The following is a 20,646-nucleotide window of genomic DNA, read 5'->3' on the forward strand; positions in this document are numbered from 1 at the left end:
TTCGCGACGTTTGTTGCTCGCCTTTGTCGCGATCTAGGCTGCGCGCGCTTGTTATGGCGCTCGGGCCATACACATCACAATCCTCCTTCACAGTTCCGCACCCTGTTTTTTGCTACTTCACCGCACTCGCCGTCATCATGGCACAGGTACGTCTTGCACGCCACATCAGTCCTCCGCCGCGAGATGCGTCGTCGAAGAAACCCATCTCCCCTCGACAATCGCTCATCCCTTGCCTAGAAAGCTACCAAAACGCTTGCCGCCTCCAACACCAAGCGCCTTAACCAGACCCTCTACGTCACACTAGTTGTCCATGGCTTCTGGTGGCTGTTCCGAGCCCTCATCTTCCGTGCCTCTCTATCCCGAAAGTCGCTGCTTCTCTACCTGCTCCTATCGGCCCCGCAGCTCCTCATCCAGCTTTACTTTGAGCGTCTCTCTCGCCCCACCCTCACTGCCGATGGCGCTGTGAAGCGACCTGGCGAGGACCTCGATGCCAAGGGCCTGACCGAGTACATGTGGGATGTGGTTTACTGGACTTATGGCTGCATCGTTCTGGCTGCCATTGTGGGCGACTATGCTTGGTGGTTGTGGACCATCATCCCCGCCTACAGTGCCTATGCTGCCTGGGGCACTTACTCTGGCATGAGAGGCGGCTTCCAGGATGCCGCAGGTGTGCCCCAACCGCAGGCAAGCAAGAGACAGGCCAAGATGGAGAAGCGGGGTGGCCAGAAGGTCCAGTACCGGTGAAGAAAAGAAAAGTCATGTCGAATCTTCTACATGGCAGAGCCAGCAATGGACTTGGTTCGTGTACACCATGTCACAATGCATGCTCTTGTAGGAAAAGTCGTAATCATTCATACGCCCTGTTGTAGGCATGTAGAGTCGTGATCATACAATATGTTATACATCAAGGAAGCCCATGCCATGGACTGCGTAAGAGTTTGGGGTTGCTTCGTTGCTTCCCTTGTGCGATCCTTGTGTGGACGCGTGCTTTAATCATGTGATTTTACAATAAGATGCACCTATGCTTCTACCCGCGTAGGGATCTTGGGTATACCTCGTTTGCGATCCTGATGTGGTACACCATACCGCCATCCAGCTGCCGCTGCTCCTCTTCCATCGCGTCCCGCAGCCTCGACACTAACATCCTGGATGACAAAATCCCATCTCCGTTGGGGCACCACCTTCAGGGCCTTGAGCTCGGCCTCCTTCTTTCTCTCCTCTCTCCTCTTCTGCTCTTGTTGCTTTTCTAGGCGCTCTTCAGCAAGCTTCCTTCGCTCTTCGAAGCCAAGGCCTGCCTCGAGTTCACGCTCTGCCTGCACTAGTTCTGGGTGGGGGATACGCGCATCAGCAGGCAGGAGGTTGTTATCAAACGCCTTGCCAGCATCGACACGTGTAAAGCGGCGCGACTCGGCGACTGGTACAAATAGTTGTTGTCGTGTCGCAGGGTGCACAATGAGGTCATTAATAGGTTCATGAGTGACTGGCCTCTTGCCCTTGTTTTGTGGCAAAGAGGGGTCAATATATGGTGTTGTAGGAAGCATGGAAAGGACAGCTTTGGAGTAAGGTAATGCCATCTTCTTGCCCTGTTGAAATCGCGTCAGCAATTGTTGTCAAGCGTGTTGCGGTTCATATAGTAGATGTAGTGACGACGTTCAGCAAGAGCATGACTTAAGTTTTGTAACCATGTGGGTGTCTTAAAGACTAATCGATTTTTTAAGAAACTCATCATGTCGTGGGAAGGTGTAGAAGAAAAAATGTAACATACCTGGGCTACCCACTCCTTCTCCATCTGCTTCAATCGCACCACGGCGCCGACACGCTCGTTGCTGACGCCGAACTCGACGCTAGCAAGTGAGACGGTCGCACCTTCCTTTTTCACTCGGTTGTATATCGCTTCGCGCAAGTCCTCACTCAGGACTGGTTGACTGCGAAAATACGGATTGAGGGGAAATGGTCGCAAGTCTTCCGCCGTTTCTGGGGGAAGCTTGCCATCATCCGCCTCTTCGCCTTTCTTGCTCATCTCCTTGTTTTCAGCATCACTAGACCGTATCGCTGCTTCCAGCTCGTCCAGATTCTCCTGTGCTTCAGGCGTCTTCTCCTCGGCCGGCTTGTCCGCCTGGGATTCGGCATTGGATGTGTCCGTCTTGGTCGCAGTAGCAGCTTTCGCAGCGCCATCCTTTCGCCATCCTGGACCCGCACGTACTAGGTTGCCATACCTGTCGTAGGCTCCTAAGTAGTTTGTTGAATCAGGTATGGGTTCCTTTAGCTGTCGGCCAGGCCCATTGAGCCACTCATAGAATTTCCTCCGCCGTAACGTCACTTGGGCACATGGTGTCTGTGAAAATTGCCGCGACGACCGTACTGGCAACGACGAAGTATGTGGCCTTGCAACTGAGCACGAGGAAATCTGTGGGACAGCTGGTGCTGAAAATTTTGAAGCTTGTAACCGAGGAGGCATGTTGGGTCAGGCAGATGCTACCGCATTGGCGTAGGCGAATAGAATTACAAGAGGGGAAGAAGAAGGGAAGAGGCGGATGGGTATAATAGGCAGTGATGCAGCAGAGTGTGAAGTGATGGTTAGCTTGCAGGAAATTCTGAACAAGTCGGAATTTGTGGCTAGCGTCTTGGCATCCATACACAGCGTAGCCTTTGCACTTTTGCACTCCAGCAGAAATGCAACTGGATATTATACCGCGAATTGAGCCAATTGATGTGATCTTGATCAATAAATTCTTCAACTGCAACAGCTTCATAAAATCTACGCAATCACACATGAAGCAACAAATGAAAGCATAGCATCACCATGGCCAATGAGGTCTTGTTAGATGCACCTTAGATTCCATCCCTAACTCCACATTTGCATTTAAAAGGGTATTGAGTAAAACAAGGCCGTTGCATACAGAGCAAAAGCCACTGCGAGGGGAACATGAGCGAAACGTGAATGCCAACGAATCAATACGCTGTAGAGACAGGATAGTGTCCAGCCCAGACATATCGTAGCGCTGCATGCGCATCTATCGTGTAAATGAGCCCCTAAAAAAACGAAACGAAACAATCGTGAACTAATCCAAGTGCTCTCCATGCAAAGACACAGACACTTGCATGTTCTGCTAGTCGCTCATGGAAAGCCAATGCCCATTAGAACTTGGTCGCGCCGAACAATGAGTACCAGTAACAAATGTGCTGCAAATGAATAAGAGAGAAACGACATCAGAAAAAAAACCCCAAATATACGCCCAAAACATGAACATGGGAATGTCCATGCAATCCGGCTTTCCTGCGAAAATGACAGAAGAAATACTCTGGATAAATGCAAGCCCGAGGACAGTGCATAGGGAGAGAATAAAAAAAAGATGAGAAAACAAATGGAAACTCTCTCCGAACTCCATGGGGGTACCAAATGAGCAATCGCACAAGGGGGAATCATCGCTGTATGCTGGAAAGAGGTCCACGTCCAACGGGCATGATAGCCCAGGAGATTCCGCGCCAGTACCCATGCCCGTAGTTTAATGAAGCCAAATATAACCCAGACACTCAACACCTTGCCATGACCGAAATGACTGAAAATAGTGTCAGCAATAGACGAAGCAAAATTTGCAAATGCTCTGTGATGAATGCGCCGTCAACTCCGTTATCATCACTCGTAATGGCATAGCAGATTAGTATGGGTGCGCCTAGCGCCCCATCATGAATGAGGAGTAGCCTCCAAAGCCGTTGCCGGTGCCACTGGACGCTAGTGGTTGACGCATCGAGGCAGCCATGTCGTTGGGACCCATCCCGAATCCCCCATTGGCGTACATGCCAAAGGGAGAGCTACCATTGGCGTGGCCTGCCGCGGATAGGCCGGGAGGTGCTGACAAGCCTGGCGGTGGGCCAGTAGCGGTTGAGAAGCCAGGAGGGGCAGCGACGCCGTTACCAAAAGCTGAAAGAGGGGTAGTTGGGGTGATGGCAGATTGCGGACCCATGGCAGAGTTCTGACCGCTGCGCACACCCAAGGGATTCTTGGAAAAACTCAGGCGGATGCCGCCCTTGACACTGTTGTGGAGCATGTATCCGTAAAGTTCGTTGAGAGCCTTGGTAGCAAAAGACGTGTCCTCGAATTCGACAAAGCACATGGGGCCATTCTGCTTGGTCCGGAAACAGAGGCGCTTATATCCGCGCTGCTTCGAAAAGACGGCTTTGAGCTCGTCCTCGGAGGTATCCATTGGGAGATTGCCCACGTAAAGAGTGTTGCATGGCGGGTTCTGATCGGCTGGATTCACCGGGGGATACGTGGGCCTTGCAAAATGCTGAGAGTACTGCTGGTAGCCAGTACTCGGTCCACTACTCAAAGCAGATGGAATGCTATGTGGCGACATGGCAGACATGGTAGACATTGTGGGAACTGGCGATTGCATGTTGGAACCGGAGCGAGGGGATGCATAGTTTGACATGGGCGGAGATTTGACTCCAGAAGTGCCGTTGGTGTTGAGAGAAAGACTTCCAAAACGCTGGACGGGGATGGTGGAAGAGTTTGGGTTTGTGGCGCGGCGCTGCATGCTTGACTGAGCCTGGGGGCCACCAGTGGCATACCCAATCGACTCGTTCAGCAGCCCATCGTCATCATCCGCCTCGTCGTTGATGACTGACTTGCCCAAATTGCGGCTTGCAAAAGACGTGTTGACGGGAGATGTCGGCGAGAAGAGGTTGTTGACCGGGAATTCTCCGTTGCCAAGACCTGGGGTCCCGTTGGGTGGGGACATCTTCTCCATGTTTTGGAAGGTGCCGTTGTATCGCGATGACTGTCGGCCATTGGCAGTCGAGGTGGACATTGAGCTTACCACAGAGGCCTGGCGCGCGGGTATGCTGTCGAGGGTGTTGCGACGCGACCCGACGGTGCCGGAGGGTGCGTCGTGCATCAACTCGACGACGAGTGTGGCATCGTTGGTGGCATTGCGCTTGCCGTTTAGCAAATCGCGGGCTTCCTTTGCGCCCTCGTACGTCTGGAAGTGGGCAACGGCGCAGGCAAAGCCCTTGTCGTCTGCATGCCTGGGCTGTGAGAGGACCTCGCAGTCAATGAGGTCTTTGGCAAAGAGGAGAATGTTGCGCACTGCCTCACGGTCGCTGTTGCTGGGCAGCTTGCGCAAAAGAATGCTGTGGCGAGGGCTGATGACGGAACCTTTGTCCAGGGGTCTGCGCTCTCCGATTGCGCCGGGGGTAGGGTAGGCGTGTGGTGCAAAGGCGTCGGCAGTCATGGTGTTGTGCGAGGCAAAGAGCTTTGGTGGCGACGACGATGTGGAGCTGGTGTGAGAACCGTGAGGAAAGGGGCTGTTGGACAGGACCGAAGGACTTGTGCTGCTGGGGCTAGGTCTGGTGGCCATGGTGTCGTGTGTGGTGACGCTGTCGGGACGGGTGTCGCAGGGACAAAGGGCGCGGCCAGAAGGGTGCGACGGGCAGCCGAGAGCAGCGCTGGCAGGCAGCGGGAGACGGGATGAGCATGCGCCAGAGACAAAGAGAGAGGTCGTATGCGCAGGTGGAAACGAAGGGGATATGCGAGAGAGCGAGGTGACGGTGGTGTGCGGAGGGTGGGCAGAAAACAGGCGTCGACTCAGGCCAGCGATGGTGGTAGGCAGAGGGGCTTTTTGGGCGCAGACGCGGACTCGAGCTGGGAGCGACGGCGAGCCTGGGCGATCCGCGCTGTCGAAGCGGCCTGGGGGGTGGGACGCTTAAGCCAATGGGCGGCAGGGCCAGGAGCCGCGCCGGGTGTCGTCAGAGGATATACGCACTTACAGGCACACTGCAGCCGTAGAGGGGAGGATGATGGTAGTAATGGTGGTGCCCAACTAGTCGCAGCTGTCTTGCACCTGCTCTTGTTTTTCTCGATCGCCGTGGTGCTAGTCGCCGTGGCAGCAGAGGACGAGGAGCTGGGGGGGTGTAGGGATTGCAGCCTTGCAGGAGTGGGAAAGGGATGGTGGTGGTGGTGGCAGTGGTGGGGAGGATGATGTTGGAGAAGGAGGACGTGATTGTAGTGGTGGGGTGGTGGTAGTAGTAGTAGTAGTGGTGGAGAGGCAAGTAGGGGAACAGAGCAAGGCAGGGCAGGGCAGGGCAGGGCAGGGCAGGGCAGGGCAGGCAGGCAGGCAGGCAGAGACAACGGTTGGGGGTGCGACTGGCTTCTGCTTGGTGACAAGCCAGCGGAGGCGGCGCGCATTGGGAGCGGACCATGCTTGGGGGAGGGAGGGGGGGGGGAAGGGAGAGCCACAGTGCTGAGCTAGTTTGATTACATATTGTGTGCGAGTGGTGGATTCGCTGTCGCACTCATGGACAGGTACACGCTCCGTCGCTCTCGCCTCTCCGTCGAAGCGAACAGACGCCACGCAGCACAGGGCGGACGAGTCGAGCATGTCGTCGAGCCGTGTGTGTAAGTAGTGTGTATCATGCCTCTCTGTGCTGTGTGGGAGTCGGCTGGAGCAGCAGGGGCGGGCGTGTGAGCAACGTTGGGTCTAGGCCGGGGCGCAGCTTTAGCCTACGCATACGTACTGCGGACTTTGTTGGACTCTATGGTGTGCGGCATGTCGCGGATTTGGGTGCAGGCACAGCACAGGCAGGCTCCACCACACGGCGCTCATGCTCATGCTCATGCTCACAGGCTGACCGGCCCTCCTCCCACTCCGACCATGGTGGCAGCCCGCGTTTGTGGTTGTGGCTCCTGGTGCCTGCCCCAGCCGTGGCCGCGCTGGCGACCAAGCCCACCATGCCCACCTCGCCCGGCTGTTTGGCGCACCAAGTACCGGGCCTCGAGCGAATCACGGCTGCGAGCGGCGCCCACAGCGAGATCGGCCTCAGGACCCAGCGCTCGACAGATCCACGGAACTGCTGTTCGCCAATGGCCGTCGCCTTAGGCCCTCGCTGCGCCCTACGACGCCTCTCTCTGCCTCTGCTCTACTCTGCCTCTGCTCTACTCTGCCTCTGGTGCCCGCGAACCACGGCGGGCGGCCTCTTCTTGGGCGCCTGTTCGGTGCTGCTTGCTGCTGTGCCCAACCTTATCCCTCCTCTGCGTCGGAAACCCATGTCATCTTTTAGGTCAGGCAGCAGACGCAGCATCCCATCCATCCACCCATCCATCCATCCATCGGCTCTAGCCACCAATCACCCATGCCCGCCGCTGCCCTCGGCATGCCGGTCCACGCCCGAGCCAAAAGCAACCACCGTCTTTTCTTGACAATCTCCTCTCGACCTCTCGCCGGCAAAACCCCTCGTCGCTGTGACTGGCCACGTGCACCGCTGCCAGATGCATGGCGCTCCCGCTCACGCTTCTTCTTCGACTAGAGCCAAGCAGTGGGCCCCCATCAGCCTCGCTGATTGGCCAACTGCCCAAAAAGCCTGTTTTCCGTCCTACCCCTGCCTGCATCCCCATTGGCCCGCGCCCCCATCCATGTTCCGTACATACTTACTTTGTCTCCTGCCATCGCCTGTCCAACAACCCTCTCGAGTCACGGTGCGTCAGTTCATCACAAAAGTCCTGTAACCCAAGCCAGCCAGACAGCCAGCAAGTACCGCCTACATACTTACTTGACACGGCCCTTTTCCTGCTTCATGACCTGTGCGTCGTTACATGCGCCACTTCCTCGTCCACGCCGGCAACCTTCCCCAACACCATACACTCACACCCTCCCTTCCTCGGCCGCTCAAACTATCTTGAAACGTTATCATCCTCTCCCATGTGATAGTTCCACTCGCATCCGCTCGCCTCCTCGGACTTTCATGCTCATTGTGCAATCTCGTCGCGACCACCAATCATGCCCCAACACCACTACACCCAGCTAAACCCATCTCAGCCCCGTGAAATGATGAAAGTGGCGCCTTCCTTAGGTAGAATGTCCACTCTCCAAGTGGTGGACACGCTATCTCTGGCTGCTGATTGGACAGGTTCCGGTATTACCATCACATCTACCCTGGCTCCCCACGAGCCACAGAACGTTGCGGTTTGACTGTAACACCAACACCTATGTCGAGCCCCTAGTATTCATGTTAGACTGTAAGAACACTGATTACCCACTTGGAAGCATTCGGCAAGCACTGCATAGCCAAACTGTATACCGACAAATCCCTTGGCCCTCTCGATTCATCACATGTTGCACAAGCAAGAGGGCTTTTCAACCACCTCAGCCTTTGTTTCTTCATCACGTGCCTATGCACAACAGCACAATTTCGTATAAAAAAAGACCAATCACTAGAGTGAGAGTACTCTGACCCATCGTTCGCGGCACATATGATGATCAGCCATATCCCAGCTGACGATCTTGGTTCATGTAATATAGCCCAATCATGACAAAGAAGCATGAGTCTCTTGCCTTACATGCGGCCAATGGCAATACCTTACTCCCACGTGGAATGCCAGCTATCACTAGCATGAGCAACATCAACACGGTATACGCCTTTGCTGCCTAGACCCTCCAGTACATATCAAAAGAAAAAATGGGGGGTTGCGATGCATGCTGTCAAAGTTACATCGCAATACTACCCGTATGTATCGTGTCTCGCCATTGACAAATCATATCAATAACCCTTGATCGACACCTCCGACCGCAAACCAATAGGGACTTTCCCTACAACCTTGCACGAAACGATGGAGAGTGTGTCTCATACAACAAAGGACTCTATCGCACTTGCCTCGCACTCGCCACCAGTCATGCAACAACCAATCAAAACGTCACATGCTGCGCCACATCTATAGTACGTCACCACTACCTGCATGTGATTTGTACATAACGGCAGGAACGGGCAACTGTTGGTTTAAACATCAATAAAGACGGTGGTCCTGTTGTATGATATTGCTCGCCATAATCCGAAGGGTCCGGAATCATAAACAAGTGTATCTCAAGAAAGCGCGGTTGATATCACATACAAGGTACAACCCTCAATCCGTCATAATATCCCCATACCACTGGATATCTACCAGCCAGCAACGCCCCTCTATCATCTGGTTCAACAGTCTGCTCATCCCCTATCGCAGAAGAGCAGGTGTACCACCCGCTTACGTACTCATACCCCCATCTCGTCACCTCAACAGGGTTCCTACACATTAACATCTCACACCCTATTCCACAGGACTTCCCTATCAAATCAAACCAACCCAATCCCCCCATGGCCGGTCTCATCGCCATCGGCATCGGCCTAGGCGCCGAAAAACTCGGCCGCACAATCTCTGACAAAAGACTCGAACGAAAAGAGAAGAAAGCCATCGCTGTATGTACATCTCCCTTCCAGTTCAATAAACTATATCGCTTCTTTTTTTTTTCGAATACTGACATTTGAGAAGCAACATGAAGCTATATACGGCACTTCGTCGTCTGCGCCCCCGCCGCCAATGACGACGAGGCAGCGCCAGGAGCAGATGCTGAGGAAGCGGGCGGATGCGCAGAGAGTGCTGGATGAGGCGCGGAATGGTGAGCGGTCTGAAGAAGGGTGTCGCCATAGGAGGAGTTTGAGTGGGGAGAGGGCAAGTGGGGAGGAAGAGGTGCCACCGCCGAGTTATAGTGAGGCGGTGCGGGAGGGTGCGAGACGAAGTTGAGTTATGTTTTACGGTTTTTGATCTGGTGTTGTTTTGATTTTGCGGTATTTGCTACTTCAGTTTACTTCATGTCACCCTTTTTCTTCAAGTTTATCGGACTAGCACGTCCAAATCTTTTCCATTTGACGCCTGGTACAAAGTTTTGCAATCGCTACCACGCCACTGTGCTCTGGTGCTTGGGATTCATTATGGCTTTTTTCTCTTCAGACAACTTTTCATTTACTTGCTGTATCATCACGCATGGCTATCCTATACGCTTTGCTCCCATCAAGTCCACCTCAAGTACACTTCCACACTATCACCCTGTAATTTTCTTATTTCGTACCAAGTCAAGTCATGTTTTGTTTGCTATCGCCGTTTCACTCCAGACTACACTAGCTGCGCACTCATATCCACGCCAAGCAACCACTCACTCACTCACTCGTTATTTCCTTCTACTCTTTCCTATTTCGTTTGCCACACAAACCCTTTTCTCGCGTCAGTGAGTGCACTGTATATTTCTCCCACTCACATCAAAACAAAGAGAGAGGAATTCTCACTACACGACGCTCTTTACTCCATCTCACTACGCAGTTCAGGTTCGACTCTAGCACCTACAATTCGATCCAAAGCCTCCACACTACACAAGAAAGCAAGCAGTATGCATCATGACGCACGACCGCGTCGAAGCGCCCGTCACGCTACGAGGATATCTCCTCTGCGTCTTCGCGGCCTTTGGTGGGATTCTGTTCGGGTATGACTCTGGGTATATCAATGGAGTGCTTGGCATGTCGTTCTTCAAGCAGCAGTTTGGGAGTAAGTTCAGTCCAAACACTGTGCTAACCTTTGAGGTGACTTGATGTGTTGTCTGTATACTAAGCATACGATCAGGCCCTTCGAACGACAAGGATGCGTACAACAGTCTCATCTACAAGACGTGGGAGAAGTCTCTTATCGTCTCCATCCTCTCTGCTGGTACCTTCTTCGGCGCACTGGCTGCAGGCTCTGTGGCTGACTGGATCGGTCGTCGCTCTACGGTCATTGTGGGATGCGCCATCTTTTCTGTCGGAGTCATATTCCAAGTCGCTTCTACCACCGTAGCTCTGCTCGTCCCTGGTCGCTTGATCGCCGGCTTCGGTATTGGATTCGTCTCTGCCATCATCATCCTATACATGTCGGAGGTGGCCCCGAAGCGCTTCCGTGGCGCTATTGTATCTGGATACCAGTTCTGCATCACAATCGGCTTGCTTCTAGCGTCAGTTGTGGACAATGCGACAAAAGACCGTATGGACTCGGGCTCATACCGAATTCCAATGGCTCTTCAGTGGCTGTTTGCTTGTGTCTTGGGTATTGGCCTTTTCTTGCTCCCTGAGTCGCCTCGCTGGTACGTCAAAAAAGGTCGTACCCAGGATGCTGCACGTGCTCTTGGAACTCTCCGCGGACAGCATTTCGAATCAAGTTATATCATTGATGAGCTTAAAGAGCTGACTGACAATCACGACTACGAAATGCGTAATATACGCACAGGCTGGGTTGATTGCTTTCGAGGTGGATGGAAGCCGTCTAGCAACCTCCGCCGCGTCGTGTTGGGAATGGCGCTCCAGATGATGCAGCAGGGGACTGGCGTCAATTTCAGTAAGTCATATGGATCAAGTACTTTGAAGGCATCTAACACTTGATTAGTCTTTTACTACGGGTCAACCTTCTTCAGGACCGTCGGACTCGAGAATGCTTTCCTCATCTCCATGATCACCACTGCAGTCAACGTCGGATCTACCCCTATCTCCTTCTGAACTATCGAGAAATTTGGCCGCCGCATGCTTCTCATATCTGGCGCCATTGGCATGCTCGTCTGCGAGTTCGTCATTGCCATTGTCGGCACAGTCGATGAGGGCAGCAAGGCCGCTGGGATATGTCTGATCGTCTTCACCTGTTTCTACATCTTCTTCTTCGCGTCAACCTGGGGACCAGCAGCCTGGGTAGTCATTGGAGAGATATTTCCTCTGCCCATCCGCGCCAAGGGCGTTGCTCTTTCTACTGCTAGCAATGTAAGTAGTGTTGACGTATACAATATTCAACGAAGAAATGCTAACTTGAACAGTGGTTCTGGAACTTCATCATCGGTTTCATTACTCCCTACATGGTCGATGAGAGCTATGGAAATCTCAAGGCAAAGGTTTTCTTCGTCTGGGGTGCTACGTGCACTGCCTGCGTTGTTTTTGCCTATTTCCTAGTGCCTGAGACAAAAGGTCTCTCTCTTGAGCAAGTTGATCGCATGCTTGAGGAGACTACGCCGCGCACCTCGTTCAAATGGGTTCCTCATCATCTACGCGAAGGCCACACAGATGGATCTTCTCCAGAAACGACTGAGAAGATGGGTCACCAAGGCCCGCTTGAGCAGGGCGAGCAAAAGGGCGTTTGAACTGTTTTTGGTACGTGATACCGGTGGCTGCGAGACAAATTGTTATATCAGAAACACTGTCCGAAGTTCTATCAGAAAGGGTTTTGGCCAATGCCGCTAGAATCATAGTTTAGAGTACTAGCGCTCTGCGAGACAGGGTCTCGTAACTTGAAAGCTTTGTGCTATACTAGCATAGCCATGTAATTGTCAAACAAAAAAGTAGATCTATCAGTTCTTTGCTCGCCTATTGTGACTTGACCGACATATTTGCACGTTATACGCGGGACTGTTGCGGAATGTCAAGTATCAGAAGTGAAACATGATGTGTAAGCCTCCGGGGATGTGGAGTTGATGACAGCCTCGCGCGGAATTAGTGCGCGCCTCAACACTGTAGCTGACGGATGGATTGTAAATCGCCTCGGCAACCAGACATTACTACATGCCGACCCCGATGGCAACATTAAGCGGTGAGATGGCATATGAAACCTTCGCGCATGTATCGTAGTATTGACTAAAGGCATTTGTAGTTGCTTACGGCATACGTTCAAATCCCAACTGATCACGTCATACCATGGCCGTTTTAGCTGCTCGCTCACTGTTCATCGGCCTCATATCGGGCTTGCTTCTTGCCTTGCTGCTGCAGAATATACTAGCACCAAGATTCCAATCGCCGGACCAGGACATATCCGAAAACCGTCTTTCCACGGATTCCCCACTACAACTTTCCGAGTCCATGGCGCAGATGCTGAGCAATACCCTGCGCGCAGCCAGGTATCGTGCGTGGGTCGGCGGGGGATACAAGAGCGTGGCCTCACCCCTCCGTTTGACACCACAGTCCTCAATCATCTCTTCTACTACTACTACACCAAACAAGCTTGCCTCTTCCTCTTCCGCTTTTTCAACCACATCGCCCAGCATGTCTGCTCAAAAATCTTTCCTTGACGCCATCAAGGAACGTCGCACAATCTACGCACTCAACAAGGAATCGCCCGTCTCAGATAAGAGAATTACTGAACTTGCAGAGCTGGCTCTGCTTAATGTTCCTTCATCCTTTAACTCTCAGAGCACCCGTCTTGTTGTGCTGTTGAACAAGGACCATGACCAGTTTTGGGACTATGTCCTTGAGGTTTTGAAGCCTCTTACTCCTGAGGACAAGTTCGCTGGGACGCAACAAAGAGTTGGAGGATTCAAGGCTGGTTACGGAACAGTATGTACCCCTTCTCTTCCTATATTGCCGTCGCTATGGAGGTCTTGTAATGTGTGCAAGGGTTGTATTACCCCACTATACAAGACCCAAGCTTCGTCCCCGACCACCAACTGCAAAGCTTCATGCCGGAAGCATTAAGAAGCACAAAAGCATGAACTAACACAACCCTAGATCCTCTTCTACGAAGACCCCGAGCCAGTCGAAGCCCTCCGCAAAGCATTCCGTACGTCCCCTCCCCCATCTCCCCCCCCAACCATCCTTTCACATAACTAACCCCCAATCCCCGCCACACAGCCCCCTACGCCCACCACTTCGGCGACTGGTCCGAGCAAACAAACGCCATGCACCAATTCGCCCTCTGGGTCGCCCTCGAAGCAGAAGGCTTCGGCGCAAACCTCCAGCACTACAACCCCGTCGTCGACCCCAAGGCCGCAGAGCACTGGAAAATCCCCCTCGACTGGAAACTCCGCGCTCAACTCGTCTTTGGCGGTCGCGCCGGCGGACCTGGTGAGAAGGAGAGTAAGCCTACGCATGGAACTAGGTTGTTTGTGCATGGAGCGAAAATTTAGAGGATTTTTTTCTCGGTAGAGGAATGTACGTAGAGAGGAGAATATACCCTTTGGATGTTTTATTCTTTTATTACTCTCGTTGTTGCTACATTTTTTTTTTGGTTCGCGAATCCTCGTATCCTACATATTGACCAACGCGAATTCATACTTACTACCAATTCACCATCATCCCTTTATCTCTCTCTCCCAAAATGCAAATCTTTGCCATGTCACCGAGCGTTCTAGCATTCGAGCAATCTCCCCTTCCCTTTCCCCTCCCGTGTATATATATTTCTCTCAACGACAAAAGTCGCGATGCAAGGCAGACTTTCCCTCCCCCCAAAATCCTATTTTTAACCATATACACCCGTTCTACGTTCATCCTGTTTTTTTTTGGTTGCTCGGTGAGGCTGAGGCTGAAGGCTGAAGCACACACACACACACCCACACATCCACACTCACGAAAACACAGCCCGTTACTAGCGGGGCGGGTCCCCCCTTGGCCGAATCGACCGAATAACCGGTCCGACCGATATGCCCGCTAGCGTTGTGGTTAACTCCGTAAGTTGGGTAGGAGGAGGTGGAGGTTGGTGGTCGGTGTGGCGGAGATAAGGGTGTAGTGTGTGTGAGAGAGTTCGGCGGGGGGGGGGGGGGGGGGGGGTGTTTTTGGTTTGCTGCGAGGACGGAGTATGGTATAGAATGTCTGGGTCAGTCTGGGTTTAAAATTCTCGTCATTAGGTTTTTTTTTGTGTGGAAAAATGGTATTGTAAGTGGTCATGTCTCACTGTAATTTGAAGAAAAAAAAAAGGTTGATGAGTTTTTTTTGGGGGCAGGGGAGCGCGGAGGGTAGTATGGTACTCATAGAACGGTTATACTACTAACGCTTTTCATCTTTTTGGAGACAAATTAAACGATCAAGATTTTTTTTCCTCCTATAGATGCTAATGCAAATTCAAGGAAACCAAGCAGTTCTACTACAGACTCATCAAAGCCGCAGTGCTATGCGTACTTCCAAAACAATGTCATTTTTATGAACACGCGCGTGTATCTATGCATGTCGATCTTCTTTCTTCACAGCCTCGCTACCAAGACGAAAGATACGATAAGGCGTCCCGTCCCGCCCCTTGCATATCTATCTCCATTGCGCATCGCCCATCTTGCATCCTGTTAAACCAACAGAAGGCCCGTCTTGTAGTGCGCAGTAAGTAGTCGGCGATGTCGTTCTCGCTAGACTCAGCCTCATCCGCCCCCATCTGCTGGTGGGCTTGGCAGGGCCGATGCTAGCGTCCGCCATTTTACGATTCCCGGTTGGTGGGTTCAAGCTTTTCGGTTCTTTTTGGCTCTATGTAGAATGTTTAGGTGCCCTAGGCCCCCCATGCACAGGTGCGAGTACGTAGGATGCCAAGGTGAGGTACGGATGCGGACAGCCTGGTGGGCGTCGCTTGTATGGAATTTCCCCATTGAAGAAGGGGGTGTGGGGATCTTTGCTTGAGGAGGTCGTTGTAGTAAGTAGGTAGCTATTTTCAGGCATTCTTTTGCTTGGGGACAAGATGGTTCCTGAGGGCTTAGTAGGAAGGTGCGATTGGTCAGTTTACTACATCTGAGCCTCCCTCCGATCCCAAGGACCTGGATATGGGGATTGACAGGTTGGGTTGCTGGATGGGGATTCTTGCTCGGTCTTTCTGGGGGGATGGGGACAATGTGAACGGCGAGTTTGAACGGCGAAGAGAACGCCTGAAGATAGGGTGTTCGAGAGTTGGGCGGTGAAGTTATGGAGAAGATGGAAGTGTAGAGGTATAAAGGAGTGGTTGAGTTGTTGAGAGATGGAAATATCATCAGCATCTACTCAGCTTCTTCACTACTACAGCGATCAAACACTCAGCTTGACTATCAATTTCCATCTATACTCACCATCCCATACAATAAGCAGTCATGCGTTCCAACACCCTCACCATCATCGCCCTCCTCGCAGCCACTGCCACCGCCGGCGTCGTGCCCTCTATAAAACACGATCCCATCACCAAGCGCAGCGAAGCAACCTGGGACACCAAAGGCAACATCAAACTCACCTGTACCTTTCCTCCCCCCTCTCCCCTCCCACTTCCACCCTAACCCCCCACAGTCTCCAAAGAAACCGTCCAAGTCGGCTCCATAACCCCCGAAACAATCATGGCCGCCGTAGGCCCCATCTGCCACGAATCCGGGCAATGCGAAACCAACCCTATCGAACTCAGCGGCACCCTCACGAAGCCCTCGCGCATCGACACCCTAAAAATCAAGCTAGGCCCCGACGGCTCCTACCCAACCTGGATCCGCAACGGCCTCGTCGACATCCTAGCGCTAGCCGCCAAGGAAGTCGCAAAATGCGAGGAAGTCACGTATACGAATCACTGCTTCGGTACCACGGCCATGGCGTATTGTCCGCAGAAGAAGTCAAAGGGGATTAACTGTGAGGTGCCCAAGTTTTGGGGTATTAATTATCAGGCGCCTGATGCGGCGAATGCGGCGCCCCCGAATGTTGGTGTGGATATTGCGATTGCGGAGACGGAAGGGAATAAGTTGTGTGAGGATGTTATGGGAGGGCTTGGGGCGGTGGCGGGCGTGGTGAATGCGTATGCGGGGGGTGCGTTCACGCTGCTTGCTTTTGCTTGTGTTTGAGGTGGAGGATGAAAGAGAGGGAATAGAAGTGTTTGGGTGATTTTGTACATAGCTTTTGAGACTCGTAGATATTGGATTCATTGTATTATGTTGTTTTGCATGAACTTCTCATTTGCTTGAGTGCGCGTTTGTACAGTGTCGATGATCTCTTCTTAAACTATAGTGAATCATCAATTCAACACCAAGTCAAAACTATCTCTTGAACCCCTACGTAATGCAACTTGAATATAAAATCGTTACTCGCAATAGCCATTAATAGTAGTAGATAATTAATTAAACGTAATACGCAACATAAATCATGTAGAAAGGGCCTATCCAAAAGACCCACACCTAAGAGCCGAGCCATGCAAGACCCTCTAGTTCCCTGGATATAAGCCAACCACACTGCAACGCCATGCTCAGCATGAACCAGAAGTGCTAAAAAACCACAGAATGCTCATAAGCGTAGACCGCATAAAGCAATAGTAGCGAAAGTCTCCTCTCCCTCCTCTCCAACCGAACGATTACAAAAACGCCCTCGACCGAATGACGACGCGTATAGTCCTCCTTCTCTTGATACCCACAGCGCTATCGCCATCATCACCAGCCAGAGACTCATCATCTGTAATCTCAAAATTCATCTCTTCAGCCCCACCGGTGGCATCATCAATAGCATGATTTCCCACCGCATGCGCCAAACTAGCGAATTCATCCGAGTCCAGCTCCACCTCTTCGACAACATTACCATGCCCATTATTAACAACATCTCTCGTTGCTAAGTCCTCTTCTTCTTCGGCTGGCGGACTCAGCTTCAATAAAGGATACCGGGACCTCCATACTCCCCGCCCCTCAGAGATCCCATCAACTACAAAAAACCCTTCTGACCACTGACGCGACGAAGGTTTGATCGGAGACTGCCGTATTTGCCCTTGTCGTTGGCAGAGGCTTCGCCCATCTCGCCCATTAGCAGACCAATCGAGCTACCTCTCCTGGGACGGCTGTCGCCTGCATCACTGCCAGGGGCTGGCGGAACACCAAGGATACTGCGGCGATCGACACGCAGGTTCTTCCAGCCTTCTAGTTCACGCTCCAAACGCAAATTCTTCTCACGTTCTTCGCGGAGTTCACGCTCGGCACGCTTAGCGGCGAGTTGATTCGTAGAGTCCGAAGACTGTAGCTCATCAATGGTAGCGAGGAGACTGGAGATCTTGTCACGAGACTTGTTAAGGTCTTCCATGACAGAGGCGTTTTGCTTGTCACGGCGTTCGATCTGTGTTTGCAGATCCTTGACAGTTCGGTCTACATTGCGAACACTACGCGATTCGGACAGGCGTGTGGCCTCGCTGTCTTCGAGTGCCTTTTCGAGCTAATTGAACTTGTTAGCACTATTCGATACAGATAAGGGGGAGAAATAGAAGAACATACCTCTTGGATGCGTCCGTGGAGAAAGCGCACGTCCTTGCCAGCTGATCCACTGTAACCCTTTGTTTCGAGATCCACAAGGCGAAGTTGAAGGTCCTTGAGGCTCTTCTCCACTGCAGCCTTGTCTTTGTGGAGCTTGACGTTTGCCTCGCGCTCGGCGACGATGTCTTTTTGCAGCTCTTGTGCGAGTGCCTCTGCACGGCGCATCTTGCCAACGGCAGCGGCAGTAATATCCTCTTGCTGAGCAAGACCAGATTTGAGCTCCAGCAAGTCGCGGTCGTAAGCAGCAGCGTTACGCGTAGCCGGAGACTCGGAACGAGAAAGATCATCCAAGGCAGCCGCAGCCTCCTGTAGACGAGCCTCAAGGCGCTTCTTCTCTTCGATGGCAGAATCACGCTCTGCCGCAAGGTCGTCGACGTTGGTACGTAATGTGCGAACCTGTGATAGCAGACTGACAATCTTGGATTGTGCCTCGTTGTGCGCATTGGCAGCTTCGTCGCGCGAGTCGGAAATGGTTTGCAGAGTCATCTCAAGACGGCTCTTCTCCTTTGCCCAGGTCGACGAGTTCAGAACCTCGTCGTCCCACTTGTTCCTCAATTCTTCAATCTCCTCGCGCAGACGTCCGTTCTCCTCGCGTACTTGAATGATGTTCTCGCGCTCCTGGTCGATCTCTTGAGTCAGTGCCTGCAGTTCATTCTGGTACTTCTTCCTGGTCTGCTCCAGCGAGGTCTCGCTGTCTTCCACATCGTGTGCGTGCTGGCTCCTGTAGTCTTCAAGCTCGTTTTGAAGACGTTTCTTAGCCTGCAGAGCAGCCGCCAGATCTGTGGATAGGTCCTCGACACGCTCGTCGTATCGTTGAACTGTTCGTTGTAGATCTTCAACCATAGCATCCATCTCCTTACGTTCAGCCATGATTGTTGCACATGTCTCTTCAGCTTCTTGAGCTTGGGTCCTTGCGAACTGTTCAGCACGAGACGCCCTCAAAACGGCAATCTCTGCCTGTTCAAGCTTGTTGAAGTACTCGTCAGCCCTACTCTTGTACATGTTCAAGCTTGACTGTACATCAACAAGGGTTGACGTCTCGTTGTCCAGCCGGATTTGAAGGTCAGCAAACTCTTGGAGGAGCTGGCTGTGGTTGGCATGCTCCTGCTCTCGCTCACTGGTGATCTCTTGAAGTTCATGGTGGAGCTCGCGAAGCTCCGACTCCAAAGCAATCTTGGCGTCTTTGATGTCGTCAAAGGCGGTCTTTGCATCTGCAAGTTCATTGATGGCATTGTTGTGTGCCTGTACAATTGACTTGCGCGACTGCTCTTGTGAAGTCAGTAGATCAAACAACTGTTCATGAGACTTTGTCTGGACCTCCTGATAGGAAAGTTGACCTGAACGAAGACTGTGCTCCAGTGCGGAGACCTTTGTTGCTGAATCATCCAGCATATCGTGCAGACGGTAATTCTCACGTTCCAGCTTCTGCACACGTCGGGTGGAGGGGCTTTCCTCCTGCCACTCGTTTCGGCTTTGCGAGGATTCAAGCTGAGTTCTGAGGTGTTTGTTTTGCATTTCTGACATCTGCAATTGGTTCTGTACCTGTTCAAGCTCGGCAGCCATGTCCATGCGATTGTTGAACGTAACAGTGTCGACAGTCTTGTCAGAACGCGCAGAGTCGTTTGCATTGTTGATGTGTCGCTGGTTAGTTGGGGTGTTTGTGATTGAAAATGGTCGGCGGTTCTCGCTGTCTTTTCGGTGATGTGTTGGCGTATGACGGACACTGGCTTGGTTGACCTGGCCATTGTTCATCTCTTCCAAGAGAGCACGCTTCGAGTTAGCATGGCGAGCATCCATTTCGTTCATTTCGCCCTCGTGCCTTTCGCGAAGTTCTTCGAGTTGAGATTCAGCACGTGAATACCGCTCTACCGCTACTCGCAAAGCTTGGTTGACAGACTCAAGGCGCTCGGCGATATCCACTGTCCTGGCGATCTCGGGCTTTGCGGCTTCGTAGGTGATTGCCACATCAGCTGCTTCTGGGTCAAAGACCTTGCGAAGAAGCATGAGCTGCTTGTGGCATTCTTCCAGCTCGAGATTTGTGTTGTCAAGGGATGCCTGAACAGCACGCGTGTTGGCTTGAGCTTGAGTACGTAGTTGTCGCTCGGTCTCCAGCTTACGATTGACCTCGGCGAGTTGAATGTTGACAGTTGATGAAGCTTTTTCTGCGTTACGGCTGGCCTTGTGCTCTCTTGCGATTTCGTGATTCAGATCCTCGAGATCCAGAGAAAGCTTCTCCTTTTGCTTCTCCAAAGACGTAATGGCAACTTGGGCATCCTCGAGTTGACGCATGAGGAGCTTGTTCTCCTCCTCAACCTTGGATTTCTCATGGGTCAGTTGGGTAATCTTGAGGCGTTGCGTGTCACCAACTCGAGAGTTGGTTCGGGCAATGTCCAAGTTCTTCTGTTGGAGCTTGTTGAGAAGAGCGCGGTTGTCATTCTCCGATGCTGTCAGCCGCCCTTTGATTGTGACGATCTCGCGTTCAAGGCGCTCTTTTTGCTGGTCGTTCCGCTCTTTGAATGAGTCAGAGTCAGCAAGCATTTGGGTCAAGTTGTGAACCTGCTCAGCCAGTTCGTCACGCTCTGCCTCCAGTTGGTCGAGCTGCTGGTCCTTGGATTCGATTTCGCGTTGTTGAGCAGCCTGCCGTTCAAGAGCTAGCTTTGCCTGTGCGCGCTCTGCCTCAGCGTCCGCATCCAATTTCTCCTCCTCTAATCTCAGATACTTCTCACGAAGAGTATGCAGTTCAGTTTGGTACTCTTTTCGCTCCCTTTCGTGAGCTGCCCGCGATTCGGTCGCTCGTCGCAGCACATCTTGTTGAGCATACATCTCCTTCTCAATAGTGATCTTTGACTCGTTCAACGCA

The 20,646-nt window shown here is 52.4% G+C and overlaps 9 protein-coding genes across 9 annotated transcripts; 6 read left to right on the plus strand and 3 right to left on the minus strand.

The window, feature by feature from the left end:
- Positions 1-137: 137 nt before the first annotated feature.
- On the plus strand, positions 138-744 carry COCVIDRAFT_33729 (hypothetical protein; the record flags this gene model as incomplete). The annotated part of the gene is made up of 2 exons (XM_014705895.1): positions 138-146; positions 238-744. 2 exons carry the CDS (start codon positions 138-140, stop codon positions 742-744), a joined length of 516 nt encoding a protein of 171 aa, XP_014561381.1.
- Positions 745-1,019: 275 nt separating this feature from the next.
- On the minus strand, positions 1,020-2,458 carry COCVIDRAFT_33730 (hypothetical protein; the record flags this gene model as incomplete). Its single annotated transcript, XM_014705896.1, has 2 exons — positions 1,020-1,583; positions 1,766-2,458. The coding sequence occupies 2 exons, from the start codon at positions 2,456-2,458 to the stop codon at positions 1,020-1,022; spliced, it is 1,257 nt and encodes a 418-aa protein (XP_014561382.1).
- Positions 2,459-3,118: 660 nt separating this feature from the next.
- On the minus strand, positions 3,119-3,427 carry COCVIDRAFT_87075 (hypothetical protein; the record flags this gene model as incomplete). Its single annotated transcript, XM_014705897.1, has 1 exon — positions 3,119-3,427. The coding sequence occupies one exon, from the start codon at positions 3,425-3,427 to the stop codon at positions 3,119-3,121; it is 309 nt and encodes a 102-aa protein (XP_014561383.1).
- A 247-nt stretch (positions 3,428-3,674) lies between these two features.
- COCVIDRAFT_86884 (hypothetical protein) lies at positions 3,675-5,360 on the minus strand (the record flags this gene model as incomplete). Its single annotated transcript, XM_014705898.1, has 1 exon — positions 3,675-5,360. The coding sequence occupies one exon, from the start codon at positions 5,358-5,360 to the stop codon at positions 3,675-3,677; it is 1,686 nt and encodes a 561-aa protein (XP_014561384.1).
- A 1,293-nt stretch (positions 5,361-6,653) lies between these two features.
- COCVIDRAFT_86988 (hypothetical protein) lies at positions 6,654-6,878 on the plus strand (the record flags this gene model as incomplete). The annotated part of the gene is made up of 1 exon (XM_014705899.1): positions 6,654-6,878. The coding sequence occupies one exon, from the start codon at positions 6,654-6,656 to the stop codon at positions 6,876-6,878; it is 225 nt and encodes a 74-aa protein (XP_014561385.1).
- Positions 6,879-9,123: 2,245 nt separating this feature from the next.
- Positions 9,124-9,535, plus strand: COCVIDRAFT_47552 (hypothetical protein; the record flags this gene model as incomplete). The annotated part of the gene is made up of 2 exons (XM_014705900.1): positions 9,124-9,225; positions 9,299-9,535. Coding segments are annotated over 2 exons (339 nt in total), but the record flags the coding sequence as incomplete, so codon positions are not given.
- A 662-nt stretch (positions 9,536-10,197) lies between these two features.
- On the plus strand, positions 10,198-11,951 carry COCVIDRAFT_33734 (hypothetical protein; the record flags this gene model as incomplete). The annotated part of the gene is made up of 5 exons (XM_014705901.1): positions 10,198-10,345; positions 10,421-11,164; positions 11,213-11,295; positions 11,332-11,577; positions 11,631-11,951. The coding sequence occupies 5 exons, from the start codon at positions 10,198-10,200 to the stop codon at positions 11,949-11,951; spliced, it is 1,542 nt and encodes a 513-aa protein (XP_014561387.1).
- An 895-nt stretch (positions 11,952-12,846) lies between these two features.
- COCVIDRAFT_86902 (hypothetical protein) lies at positions 12,847-13,706 on the plus strand (the record flags this gene model as incomplete). Its single annotated transcript, XM_014705902.1, has 3 exons — positions 12,847-13,137; positions 13,309-13,360; positions 13,432-13,706. The coding sequence occupies 3 exons, from the start codon at positions 12,847-12,849 to the stop codon at positions 13,704-13,706; spliced, it is 618 nt and encodes a 205-aa protein (XP_014561388.1).
- Positions 13,707-15,617: 1,911 nt separating this feature from the next.
- COCVIDRAFT_86679 (hypothetical protein) lies at positions 15,618-16,343 on the plus strand (the record flags this gene model as incomplete). Its single annotated transcript, XM_014705903.1, has 2 exons — positions 15,618-15,756; positions 15,808-16,343. The coding sequence occupies 2 exons, from the start codon at positions 15,618-15,620 to the stop codon at positions 16,341-16,343; spliced, it is 675 nt and encodes a 224-aa protein (XP_014561389.1).
- Between the last annotated feature and the right edge of the window lie 4,303 nt (positions 16,344-20,646).

This window comes from Bipolaris victoriae (genome assembly GCF_000527765.1).
Source record: "Bipolaris victoriae FI3 unplaced genomic scaffold scaffold_6, whole genome shotgun sequence".
Classification (NCBI taxonomy): Eukaryota; Fungi; Ascomycota; class Dothideomycetes; order Pleosporales; family Pleosporaceae; genus Bipolaris; species Bipolaris victoriae.